The 12,599-nt window shown below is 51.1% G+C and overlaps 1 protein-coding gene across 4 annotated transcripts in view; it reads right to left on the reverse strand.

Annotated features, from left to right (window-relative positions):
• The window catches only part of CRTAC1 (cartilage acidic protein 1), a 152,764-nt gene that overhangs the window by 41,074 nt on the left and 99,091 nt on the right, over positions 1–12,599 (reverse strand). For all 4 annotated transcript variants that reach the window (XM_040255155.1, XM_040255154.1, XM_040255153.1 and 1 more), the window contains exon 4: positions 2,233–2,369. In XM_040255155.1, the coding sequence (XP_040111089.1) occupies positions 2,233–2,369 (137 nt within the window). The remainder of the gene's footprint in view (positions 1–2,232; positions 2,370–12,599) is intronic.

Genomic DNA, 12,599 nt, shown 5'->3' on the forward strand with positions numbered 1-12,599 from the left:
AACAGGCCCCAGCTAGGGGCTGTGGGGCTGAGGGAGGAGTAGGTCAAAGGCCGTAACAGAACCTGTGGTTAGAAATGTGTATTTGGTACAGGTTTACCCAAAGGCAGGGTAGCAGGGAGGTAAAAAGGTGTCTGATTATTTTCAGCTAGGCAGGACTCAATTTCCAGCTTTGCCTATCACTTGCTATGTGGTAACAAGGTCAGTTGCTTAAGTGCTAGAAGCCTTAGTTTTCCTATCTGTAAAATGGGGATAATGACAGCATTTACCTCATTGGCTTATTTGAAAATCCAGTAAGCTGGTGAATGGAAGTCACTTAGCACAGAGCTTGGCACGGGGCTAGTTTAATAAGCATAATAGCTATTACTATTAGTGTTCTGTTGATATACTCCTATTTTTACGATTGCTCCTGTGTTTTCCTGCACCACACTGCATCCCTGTCTCTCAGCTTCCACTCTGGCCTTGACCTCTCCACAGTTCTCGGGCCTTGGGGGTTGCCAAGGTGGTGGCTGAACACAGACAGTAGCCCCTCATCTGATGGCAGACAGACTGTGGGGGCGCTTTCTAGTTCCCTGAGGCTGGGTCTGAGTAGGGAGTGAGTGAGCCGCTAAGTGCCTGCCTACTGTGCTTCATGCCAAAGTGTCTTTTTCCCCCCTTTTTTCTTTTTGCACTTCACATGGTGCCTCTGTCCTGTGGGTAAGTGCATGGGTGTGTAGGTGACCTTGTTAGGACAGAGTGCATTTCTCTGTGATTAACCTTCAGACCCTCCTACCGGTGCTGAGAAGGTTCCCACCTTAGCTGGGTGTGGGGCACCCTAGTCCTGACGGGGCTAAGGAGACTGGAAGCCAGGAGGAGATGGAAGAGGCCTCTCAGAGGCCAGGCCTGGTGCCCCTCCCCGCCCCCCAGATCCTCCCTACTCCCTGGGGCTCTCATAGAGCCTCCTCCCCTTTCCTCCCACCAGGCAGGAGTCCAGGTGGCACAGATTCAGGTCAGGGCTAAATGTGGCTTCACAGCCCAGCTTGGCTGCTCCTCCTAGCACCAGCTTGTTAAGAAATAAATATTTATACCTGGCACCTGCCTTTTCCCAAGGCCTGGAGGCCCCTGCTGTGAAGATTCACTCTGAATCCCCAATCCCCTTGGTGCCATCTCAAATCCCGAACGAGTTGGCTCCCTCGCCCCAACTCCCACAATGGGGGCCAGAGACGCTCCCCTGGAAGCTGGGCAGCAGCTGGGTCCCTGATTTAGTGATGATGTTTTGTAAAAGCCAAGGAGGGGCGGCAGGGGAGCAGGTGACAGGAGGGATAAATCACCGCCATGCCACGCTCTGGCTCTGGCTGTGTTGGCTGGGATGCCCGGGCGGGGCCCCCTCACAGGATGGATAGTTGCAGCTGCTTCTTCCCTCCTCACTTGGCCTTTGAGTTGAGCACCTGTGTGCCGGGTGGACCAGCAGGGCAAGAAAGTATCGATGGTGCTTTGGATTAACTGAAGTACTTGTACATTCAGGCAACCCTCCACTCACGTGCTCATGAGCCTCTTTGCTATGCCTTCATTTGTTCCATAAATATTTATGGGGAGGGGGCCTGATGGCTCAGTGCCTGGCACATAGTTGGCACTTCATAAATGAGTTGAATGAATGAACACAAGGTTACGAGCTGACCGATTCTGATTCACGTCTGAGCCACGCCACCAATCCATTCCGGGTCCTCAGGCAGGTCCCTGACCCACCCTGGGGCTCAGTGTCCTCTGTCCAGCAGATACAATGATGACAGCCCCTGGTTGCCGGGAGGCCCTCAGGGGAGAAAGGATGTGAAAGTATGTTGCTGCTGCTGCTGCTGCTGCTAAGTCACTTCAGTCGTGTCCGACTCTGTGCGACCCCATAGATGGCAGCCCACCAGGCTCCCCCGTCCCCGGGATTCTCCAGGCAAGAACACTGGAGTGGGTTGCCATTTCCTTCTCCAATGCATGAAAGTGAAAAGTGAAAGTGAAGTCGCTCAGTCATGTCCGACTTGGAGACCCCATGGACTGCAGCCCGCCAGGTGCCTCCGTCCATGGGACTTTCCAGGCAAGAGGACTGGAGTGGGCTGCCACTTTAGCTTCTACTGTGTGCAAGGCCCTGGGAGCGGCTTTGAGCTCTGCCCCTGCGAGCCATGCTCTGTCTGGGGATGTCTGCTGGCGCTTCCTCCTGGCCATCGCTGCCTCCCTTCTCCCCAGGCCCCCATGTTCCCCTGGACTCACCTTCCTGTCCACGCAGGCCACAGAGCGCCCGGCAAAGAGGCTGGCCACACCGCGGGCCACATTGACCTCGTCACTCAGGATGTCTTCCCAGCGGTTATTGCGGAACTTGAACAACTTGTCCGTGTAGGTGGCCACCCCTGCAGGCAGGAAGGAAGAGAGGGCTGGTGGTCGGTGGGGTGCCTGCCCCAGGTGTTGGGGCCACAGGTGGATGGGTCACCTGCTGCACGGTGAATGCTCCTCACGGTCCTCAGGCAGTGGTGACCCCTCTCCTGGGGACACCCAGTTATTCTCAGTTGAGAGAAGACAGTGAAACTTATGAAGATGGCCAGCCCAGGCCTCAGGAACTTCGGAAGAAGTTTGACCACTAGTGTGTGTCAGAGCTGGTCCTCAATGGCAGGATCTCACAGTCTGCACCATACTTCTGCGGCACCAGGAGGGACATCCTGGGATCGCCAGTATTTTACATCCAGACTCAACCAAGAATGTCTCTTCCTCCAGGAGCTGTTCCCTGCATGCTCTGCCGAATCACAGAGCCTGATGTGGGTCTCAGAAGAAATGGTCCCGGTCAGTGGGTGGGTCTCAGAGTCCAGACGGAGGGTGGGGCTGGGAGTTGAGCTCTGACAGGGGTATCACCAACAGCCGGAGAAACCTGGATGGCAGTGGGGTCAGCACTCATGGGGCAAGGGTTAGTGGAGAGGCAACGGGCTCAGACTGAGGGGAGCAGGTGATGCGGCAGCTAAAACTTGGGGTTTTGAGTAAACTGGCCTGAGTCTTAGGCTCGGTTCTACAGAGACTCAGGTTTTAGTTGTTGACTGTGGGCAATTTGAGCCTCAGTTTCCTTATTTGGAAATGGGGATAACAATAATAACTACATTCCACTTTAATTCGAGGGATAGATGAGATAACTCAGGTTAGAGGCTGAGCACAGCGCCCCCAGAGTTGGGGGTGGTCCTCGACAGAAATGACTATTCTGGTTTCATAGATGGGAGACCCTCTGAGGTGCTTCAGGGACTTCAGCCCTGCATTGCAGGGGTGTGTTGAGAGTGTCTGAGTGTGTGAGAGAGTGTGTGAAAGTGTGTAGGAATAAGCAGGAGTGAGTGGGTGTATGAGAATAAGAGTGAGTAAAACTGAGTCAGTGTAAGTGTGAGACTGAATGAGTGTAAGAACGAGCGTGACAGCGAGGGGGTGAGTGCATGAACGTGAGCATGTTCCGGTGGGGGCTGTTTTTGGAAGGGTCCTCAGGGGGCTCTAACTGAGGGGGACAAAGGCTGCCCTCTGAGTGGCCTCACATGGGGCCCTCCTAAGACCACGGGGACCCACAGGGGAAGGTGCATTCTCTGTAGGGCCTGGACTTGACCTCAGGGACACTTGCCAGACTCTGGGGAGCTGGCCCACGGACTGAGCCATGCCACCTGGCCTGACCCTCCCGTGCAGAGACCGGTTTCCATGAAGGGGAAGGCCCTTCCCGAGTGGAACGGGGGGCAGATCCAAGAGTCCTGCAGGTGTCTGTGGGTGGTGGGGGAGACCTGGGCTGAGGAGCCGAAGCCAGGGTTTGCCAGAGCTGCTATGGCTGGTGGAGGAGTGCCCACTGGGACTCCCAAGGGTCTGCACAGAGCTGCCGTGGCTGCTGGGGGCCCACTGGGGCTCCTGGGGGTCTGCCAGAGCTGCCGCGGCTGGGCATGGGTGCTCACTGGGACTCCTGAGGAGCCTGATTAGGACAGAAGCCCAGGTGTGGACTCTGCCCAAGTCCAGCCCTGACTCCCATTTGTCTGAGCCAGCTCTTTATCCTCTTAGGGCCTTGGTTTCTTCATCTGAGAGTTGGGGGTAACAGCTGGCCTCCCCACTCCCAGCATGGCTGCGGGAACCGCAGGGGAAAACTCTGCGGCCCTTGGCTGCTCTGCACCACCTGGGTCTCTAGGCCCTTGTCACAATCCCTGGGGAACAGATATGTTTAGAGACTTAGATTATTTTCCCTTTCACATTTCAGAAAGGTAACACAATGCACACCCTGTTTATTACATAACACCCCCAGCAGGAACCAGGGCAGCACCCTGTAATTAAACACATTAATATTTCTGCAGTGAAATATATGAATATCACACCAAGTGGGATAAATAAAGCCCATAAATAGCTCACATCAGCTCAGGACAGGTTTTGCTATCAATTCACTTTCCCACAAACTTAAAAAAGGCATTTGAGGCTTTCAGAGTGTTCTGAGTTTCAGGACTGCGGGAGAGGAACGGTGGGCTGCCATACTCATGGCTGTTCCCCAGGCAAGTGGCAGCCTCGTCATCGCCTTCTAATGCCTGGGGGGCCTCCTAGGATGGTTCTGCAGCTTCCGGATGCCCAGCCTTCACAATAGCGAGCGACCCTTGCCCTTCTCTGTCAAACCAGGGCCTCTTTAGACTACATCTCAGCTTATCTAGTTCCCCCTGAAATCTGACCAAGATTAAACTCAACCAAAGCTTGGGCTGGGTGAGAAAGCAGCTCCGGCAGTGGGGCTCGGCAGTCCTCTGATGGGCACCTCTGCATACAGTGGGAAAATTTTCTCAAACCTCTGAGTCCCTGCCTTAGCTAGGCAAGAGGAAAAAAACGAGCCTAGGGTGACTCGATCCCCCTCTATTTGCCTAATTACCCCCGATTCTTCCTGCTAGAAGGCAATGGCACCCCACTCCAGTACTCTTGCCTGGAAAATCCCATGGACGGAAGAGCCTGGTAGGCTGTGGTCCATGGCGTTGCTAAGAGTCAGACACGACTGAGCGACTTCACTTTCTTTTTTCACTTTCATGCATTGGAGAAGGCAATGGCAACCCACTCCAGCGCTCTTGCCTGGAGAATCCCAGGGATGGCAGAGCCTGGTGGGCTGCCGTCTATGGGTTCGCACAGAGTTGGACATGACTGAAGCGACTTAGCAGCACATTTCTCAAAGTGTGCTTAGTGGAACCTGGTCTCTGTGAGCTGCCTGGAGAAAAGATTTTATGATTATCTGAGCTCAGGAAAGACTGCACCTTTCATCCCCCACTTGGAGATTCTCAGTGGACATCAGTCTATCAAAACTTTGAAAAGTCTTGCAGTATATTACAGGCTTAATTTCACATAAGCCAGCCTTTCCCAAACATACTTAGCCATGGCACCCCTTTTTTGCAGCTCACCTCTTAGCAGCCTGCAGAGCTAGCACTGTTCTGTGCAAATTGCTGCCCTGGGGTGTTGACATCAGGCCAGATGCTGGGCTTTGTGGCCAGAGGCGTTCGGGCCACACGTACTATTAGCCTCTTCCCTCGTTCCAGTCTCCTGGCTTCTGAGCTGACCAGGGACACCCCGAAGAATAAACTAATTAAGGTAAAATGTGCAACAGTGATGCAGAGCCTTGTAGATCATAAATGGAAACGGCAAAATCAATGGCAGGCCTTCTGCAGGCAGAGGCCTGGAGGCCTGGGCGACAGGAGGGATGGGAGCCTGTGATTTAGGAAGAGCAAACGCTCTGGCAGCTGCAACCTGGGTAATTAGGTGTGTCAGGAAGACAGATAAACAGCGAGCTGTGCAGGTCGATGGCACTGGCAATAAACACCCAGCATTGGCCCCTGGCCCATGTCATCGAGTACTCCCACCTTCCGGCTCCTTGTAGCTGCACTCTGCCCTAGGGTCCCTCACTGAGTCAGGGGCAGCAGCTCGGGAAGGAGAAGGCAGAGGGCCTCTCCTTCTAGCGGGAGATTCCTAGAAAGCAGAGGCCTGGGAGAAACCGAGGGTGTTCAAGGGCAGGGTAAGGGACGCTGGAGGTCACATCCCCTGTGAGGCACAATCTTACCCAGAATCTGGCATGTTGGCACTAAGGGAGCTTTGAAGGCCTCAGTGTGTGTATGCTAAGTCACTTCAGTTGTGTCTGATTCTTTGGGACCCCATGGACTGTAGCCTGCCAGGCTCCTCCATCCATGGGGATTCTCCAGGCAAGAATACTGGAGTGGGTTGCCATGCCCTCCTCCAGGGGTCTTCCTAACCCAGGGATCGCACCCGGTCTCTTGTGTCCTTTACATTGGAAGGTGGCTTCTTTACCACTAGCATCACCTGAAGCCAGCCCAATGGAAAGGGCAGTTGCTGCCAGGTGGCAAGATACTGGGAAGGCCCAGTGGGGGAGGCTCAGGGGCCCACCACTCCCTGCCCGTGCTGGAGAGGCCCCAGGGAAGTAGGAGTCTCGGCCCCTGACTCGAGGCGCTTATAGTTCATTAGCGGACAGGAGGGTTACAGAAAGGAGATGCCATGGGACTGTAGTAAAAATAAAACTACTTAACATTCCTATGGTGATGTATATATGTCATGAGCTTCACATACATTCACTCCCTAGCACTTGCCACAAGCCTACACGGTAAGTACTATTTTCAAGACCAATTTACAGATGAAGGACCTGAGGCACCAGAGGCAAGGGGACTTGCCTATGATCCCACAACTAGCAGAACCCCACAGAGAGGATAGGATAGTACATCCCGGAGATGCTGTGAAGTCAGTCACAGTGATCGGGTGGGCTTCATGACAGAAGAGGCACCTGAACCGGGACGTGAAGCATCAGAGGAGCGACAGTGCAACTCGTGTGCAGAGCACCTAGTAGAGCCAGGCTCTGCATGAAGCACTTTTTTTTTTTTTAACAATCATCATCTTGCTTGACTCTCACACTGCCTTGAGAGGTGGTATAGCCCCATTTTACAGATGGAAAAATTGACGGGCAGAGAGGTTAATTCTCCAAGAGCCCGTGTGTGGTGCAGACAGATTCAAACCCAGGTCTTTCTGACTCCGAAGCCTGCACATCTGAGCACCGCACTCCTGGGCACCGCACTCCTGGGCACCGCACTCCTGGGCACCGCACTCCTGGCTAGTCAGGTAGAGAGGAGGAAGGAGGGTGCTAAGGGCAGGAAGGGAAACCTAGACAAAGACAGAGGGGACACTGAATATGCCTAGAGGGGAGGGTTTGGGCAGGGGCAGGAGGAGAAGCAAGGCAGGCCGGGAGACAGCCGCTAAGCCAGCACTGAGGCCGAAGCGGGCGCGGGTGGTTTCTGATCTGGGGAAGACATTAGTTCTGGAAGACTCACCTGGCAGTGGAGTGAGGTGTGGGCTCACAAGGGAGACAGTGAAGTGGGGAGGCCACTTCTGTAGTAGCTCAGGCACGAGAGGTAACGGGGGAAGTGGGGAGAAGGGCTGGGTTCCAGAGGCCAGGGCGGGAGGGCGTGGTCAGGAGCTGCGGGTCAGAGCAAGTCCACGGTGTGGGGGAGTGAGGGAAGCGAGGCATCGGGGCAGCTGGGGTGGGAGCAGGAGCTTGGCATTTTCGGGGATCATAAAGTGGCCAAGAAGGCATGCCCAAGAGCTCGCTGGACATGACGGATGGCAGTTTGCAGGGAAGGGAGGCTGGAGCTGGAGTAAAAGGGAAAGCCCAGGGCCACGGACTCAGTCCCAGGAAGGGGGCACATTTGGGCGTGAGAGGGGGATGAAGAAGGGGCAGAGGTGGAGGAGTCTCCAGACAAATAGAAAACAGAGTGGTTCCGCATCGAGGGCACTGGTCTCCATAGAGCAAATGGTCTTCAATTCACCATCTTGTCATCTGCACACCCAACTCTACCCCCAGAAGTCATCCTAGAGCCACTGGGAAGGTGAGTTTGGGCTACAAAGGGCTCTTGCTAAGGATCGTTAGCTTGAGTGCCTCCTCCCTCAGGAGCCGCCCCCACCCCGGGAGATGACCTGACTTGAGTCTGATAATGGTGGCAAAGAGAAGGGTGGGCCAGTGCATATGATACTGGGGGCTCAGCCTCCAGCTACATTCTTAAGGCAAAGAGATTACTGCCAAGCAGCAGGGTCAGGAGCTAGCCAGCAACATCCCGGGCCTGGGTTGAACTTGGGCAAGTCATGAATTTGTCTTTTTCTTGTGTATAAAATGGCATAATGAGAATGAACGCCTATTTATCAGGTTGTTGTGAGGATTAAACTAGATAATGTAAATAAAGTACTTAGAACAATACCTGGCTCATGATAAATTCAATAAACAATAAAAACACTGCCATCACCACCACCACCATCACCACCACTATCTTCCTCCTCCTCCTCCTCCTGACCACCACCATCATGATCGCCACCATCATCATCCAGGTAATTACAGAGCATGACCACTGCAAATCCTCAATAAGCCACACCCCAGAACACAACTGTGACATTAAGTATAAAATGCTTTATAAGACTTAGTGGAAAACCAGCAAAGAAGTGATGGCCCTAGGGGAAAAAAGAACTGGCTCTGGCAAAGGACATTTTAAAAAAGAAAGAATCCAGGCTTCCCTGTGTCCCACTCACAAACAACCCCCACCCCCCAATATAATTTCAGACCTCAGTCTTCCTTCCTCCATTCCAGGGAGAAGAGGGAAATCCAAAGAACTTCTGCCGAGTGCTTCATTCACGTTAGCTCAGTTGGTCCTTTCCATAGTCATGTAAGGAAGATAGACTCTTCAAGAGAGAAATTGGGGCTTAGGGGCTTAAGCCATTTACCTAAGATTGTTAAGTGGCAATGCTGAGCCTCAAATTGTGGTCTGAGTGCAAAGCACCTCCGCCCCACCCCACATATTAAAGAGTTGGGTGGACTATGTAAAAAAGTATGGAGGTTCCTTAAAAAACTAAAAATAGAGCAACCTACATCAATCCTACTCCTGGGCATATATCCAGAGAAAATAATAATTTGAAAGGATGCCTGCACTCCGATGTTCATTGCAGAACTATTTACAGTAGACAGAACTTGGAAGCAATCTGAATGTCCATCGACAGAGGAATGGATAAAGAAGATATAGTACATATATACAGTGGAATATTACTCAGTCATAAAAAGAAATGAAATAAAGCCATTTGGCGTGGCTTTGAATGAAACTAGAGATTGTCATATAAAGTGAAGTAAGTCAGAAAGAGAAAGACAAATGTCATGTAGTATCAATTATACATGGAATCTGTAAAAATGGTACAGATGAACTTATTTGCAAAGCAGAACAGAGTCACAGATGTAGGAAAAAAACTACTATATATAAAATAGATCACTAATGAGAGCCTGCTGTATGGCCCAGGGACTCGACTCTATGCTCTGTAGTGACCTAAATGGGAAAGAAGTTTAAAAAGAGTGGATATATATGTAACTGATGCACTTTGCTGTACAGCAGAAACTAAAAGTAAATAAATAGCTGGGTAGGAGCCAGTGGAGAGCTGTCCCAGTCCCTGAGGAACCTCTTTTTGTGTTAGGACTGAGGAAATAGGCTTCAGGGCTCTATACACTATTTTTTAAAAACTATTTATATATTTATTCATCTGGCTGCGTGAGGTCTTAGGTTCAGCTTGATGGATCTTTTTTTGTTGTGCCATGTGGGATCTAGTTCCCTGATCAGGGATCTAGAACCTGGGCCCCCTGCACTGGGGGTGTGAAGTCTTGGCCACTGGACCACCAGAAAAATCCCAGGGTTCATACTCATTATGGTGCTACTTTGACAGCCTTATATTCCATTCTTGCTTCTTCTGAGGCCACATGGAAATGAGGTATATGGTGGTGGTGGGCAGGGGGCCTGAGCAGTTCATCAGCTCATTTCCCCAAATGGGGTCATGCTGGGTGAGCTGAAAATCTGGAGCTTATGTCCAAGGGAAATATAGCTGGGGATCAGGAGACCCTAGGATCCATTTTCAGTTCTATAAACTATTATTTTTAGTTTCTGCTGTACAGTAAAGTGCATCAGGTATACATATTCACTGTTTTTGAATTTCCTTCTCATTTAGGTCACCATACAGCACTGAGCAGAGTTCCCTGGGAGTACCTGATGGTTCAGCAGCAAAGAATCTGCCTGCAATACAGGAGACCTGGGTTCGATCCCTAGGTCAGAAAGATCCCCTGGAGAAGGGAATGGCAACCCACTCAGTATTCTTGTCTACAGAATTCCACAGACAGAGGAGCCTGGCAGGTTACAGTTCATAGGGTCGCAAAAAGTCAGACATGACTGAGTGATTAATGCTTTCACTTTTTCAGAGGATCCTAGGAAAAGAGAGTGGAGCCTCAAGGCAGTGTATCTCAGGCTTTACCAGGCACAAGAAGTCCTGGCCATCCTGGTAAAAAGCAGATTCTGGTCTAGGTCTGGGATGGGGCCTGAGATCCTGCAAATTGATGAGCTTCCAGCTGTTGCCAGTGCTGCTCAGTGGCAAAACATGCTTTGAGAAGCAAGGTACAGAGCATCCGCAGATATTGTGGGAACAGGGCCTGGGTGAAGAGCTGTGGACAATGGGTGTGCTCTCCATGCAGACGGCTCATCTGCTGTGGAGGCAAAAGAGGCTGAAAGTGCAAGGCGCCCCCGATTCCCTTTCTTCTCTCTGGCACAGTGACTGATGCCTCCTCTCTGAGAGGTTACAAAAGCCCCACTGAAGGCCTAAATATAATACGGAGCTCAGAAGCCATCAGAGAACAGAGTGATAAATCCAAGCTCATAAAAACAAAAACGTTCCGCATTGCAAAACCCACCATGAACAAAGGCAAAAGAAAAATGATAAACAAGAAGAAACTACGTGCAACTTGTATTACAGACAGAGGCTTTAGACAGAGGCTTGGTTTCCCTAATTCATAAGGAGGTGTTACAAATCAATACGAAGAAGGCCGATAATCAATAGAAGAAAATGGGCAAAGGCTCTGAGCAGACAAGAGACCCAAATATATATAAAAATATGTTCAGCCTCACTCATTTTAAGAAAAATGAAAATTAAAACTGAATTTAGATGCCAGTTTTCCCCACTATCAGATTACCAAATATTTTTTTAAATGATGACATGAGTTGCTGAGAGTATCGGTATGGGAGATGCTCACTGGCATGCGGGCTGACGGGAGTGTAATTAGGACTGTCCCTTTGAAGGACGATTTGGCTGTGCCTATCAAAACTGCTCCTGTATACTCCTTCGATGTAGCAGTTGCATTTCTATGAACTTACCTTACAGACACACCTGCAGCTGTGGAGAATGGCACGCAGTACAAGCTTATTCATTCGGTGGTTTGCAAGCAATTTAAATATTCCTCAAGAGAGGGCCAATTCAGGGAATGGCAAATCTATATAATAGAGTACTATACAGCCATAAAGAGAACGAGAAAGCTGTCTGTGTGTGGCTGTGACATAATGTTCAAAATCAGTTGTTAAATAAAAAAGTAAGGGGCAGTACTGTGAGTAGTAGTATTTGTGTAGAAGAGGAGGGAGGTGTATGTAGACTGAAGATGGCAGATGGTCAGTGACCAGCCTGCTGAAATGAATGAATGGAATAAACTGTGGGGCTCACAGTCCACACTGGCCCATCTACCAGCACACTGCTGTAACCCCGGGCAGGTCACATGGGCAGGAGAGCTCAGGGCCAAGCTGAACAACAGCTTGGGTAGTCAGTGCGGGACCCTGGAGGGATGGGCTCTGAACAGGAGCTGCAGGGGGTCCTGGGTTCCTGGCTTGTGGATGGGGTGCTGGAGCAGGCTCTTATCCCTCTTTGTCCTGCATAGACTCCTACCTCATTTTTCCAGAGTGGTGTTGCCTGAAACACTGCCTTCAGTGTTGCCTGAAACTGCAGTACTTTTCCAGGTCAGTTAAGCCCTCGGCTGCTTTCCTTGCTCGGGCCTCTTGGGACTGTGGTCAGTCCTGCTCCCTCCCTCTTACCTACTTTCCAATTATTAACCCTTGAGCTGCGTGCACTTGACACCCTCGTTTGTGCGGTGTCTTATTGACATGATGATCCTTTCTTCTTTCTGCTCCTAGACTCTCTTCCTTCAAGCAGCTGGGAGGGAGGCCCAGGGCGCCTTTGTCCTGGACATTTTTAAAGTCTCTGCCTTTCTTCAGGCCACAGAATTATAACAGCAGTTGCTTAGAGAGCATGGGTTAAATCCTAGACACCATAATAAGTGATTTTCATTCGCTAGTTCAGCTGTTCGGTCAGATATAGGCATTGATGTTTACTAAGTGGCAGAAGAATTTCTTTGGTCATGGAGATACAGCAGAAAACAAGACAATGTCTCTGTCCCCATGGTGTTTAGCAGAAGAGCAGAAAGGTGAGCAACAAATTTACAGCCCCTCTCAGACAGTAGGGAGTGCTCCAAAGAGAAATAAAGCAAGTTAAGAGCACTGAGTGGCGGGAAGGGGCCTGAATGAAGGGAAGGACTGAATGCTGGGAACAAAGGTGGGAAAAGCCTCTCAGGTGGAGGGGGCAGCAAGTGCAAAGGCCTCAGGTGGGAAGGAGGCGAGCAAGAGGAAGGGGGGAGGAGAAGGGTCAGAAAGGCAAGCTGGCTCACATCTGGAGGGGGTGTGGTGGGTGATGGTAAGACTTTGGATACAGTCTATGGAAGGAGTTAAATT

Source organism: Oryx dammah, unplaced genomic scaffold (genome assembly GCF_014754425.2).
Source record: "Oryx dammah isolate SB20612 unplaced genomic scaffold, SCBI_Odam_1.1 HiC_scaffold_14, whole genome shotgun sequence".
Classification (NCBI taxonomy): domain Eukaryota; kingdom Metazoa; phylum Chordata; class Mammalia; order Artiodactyla; family Bovidae; genus Oryx; species Oryx dammah.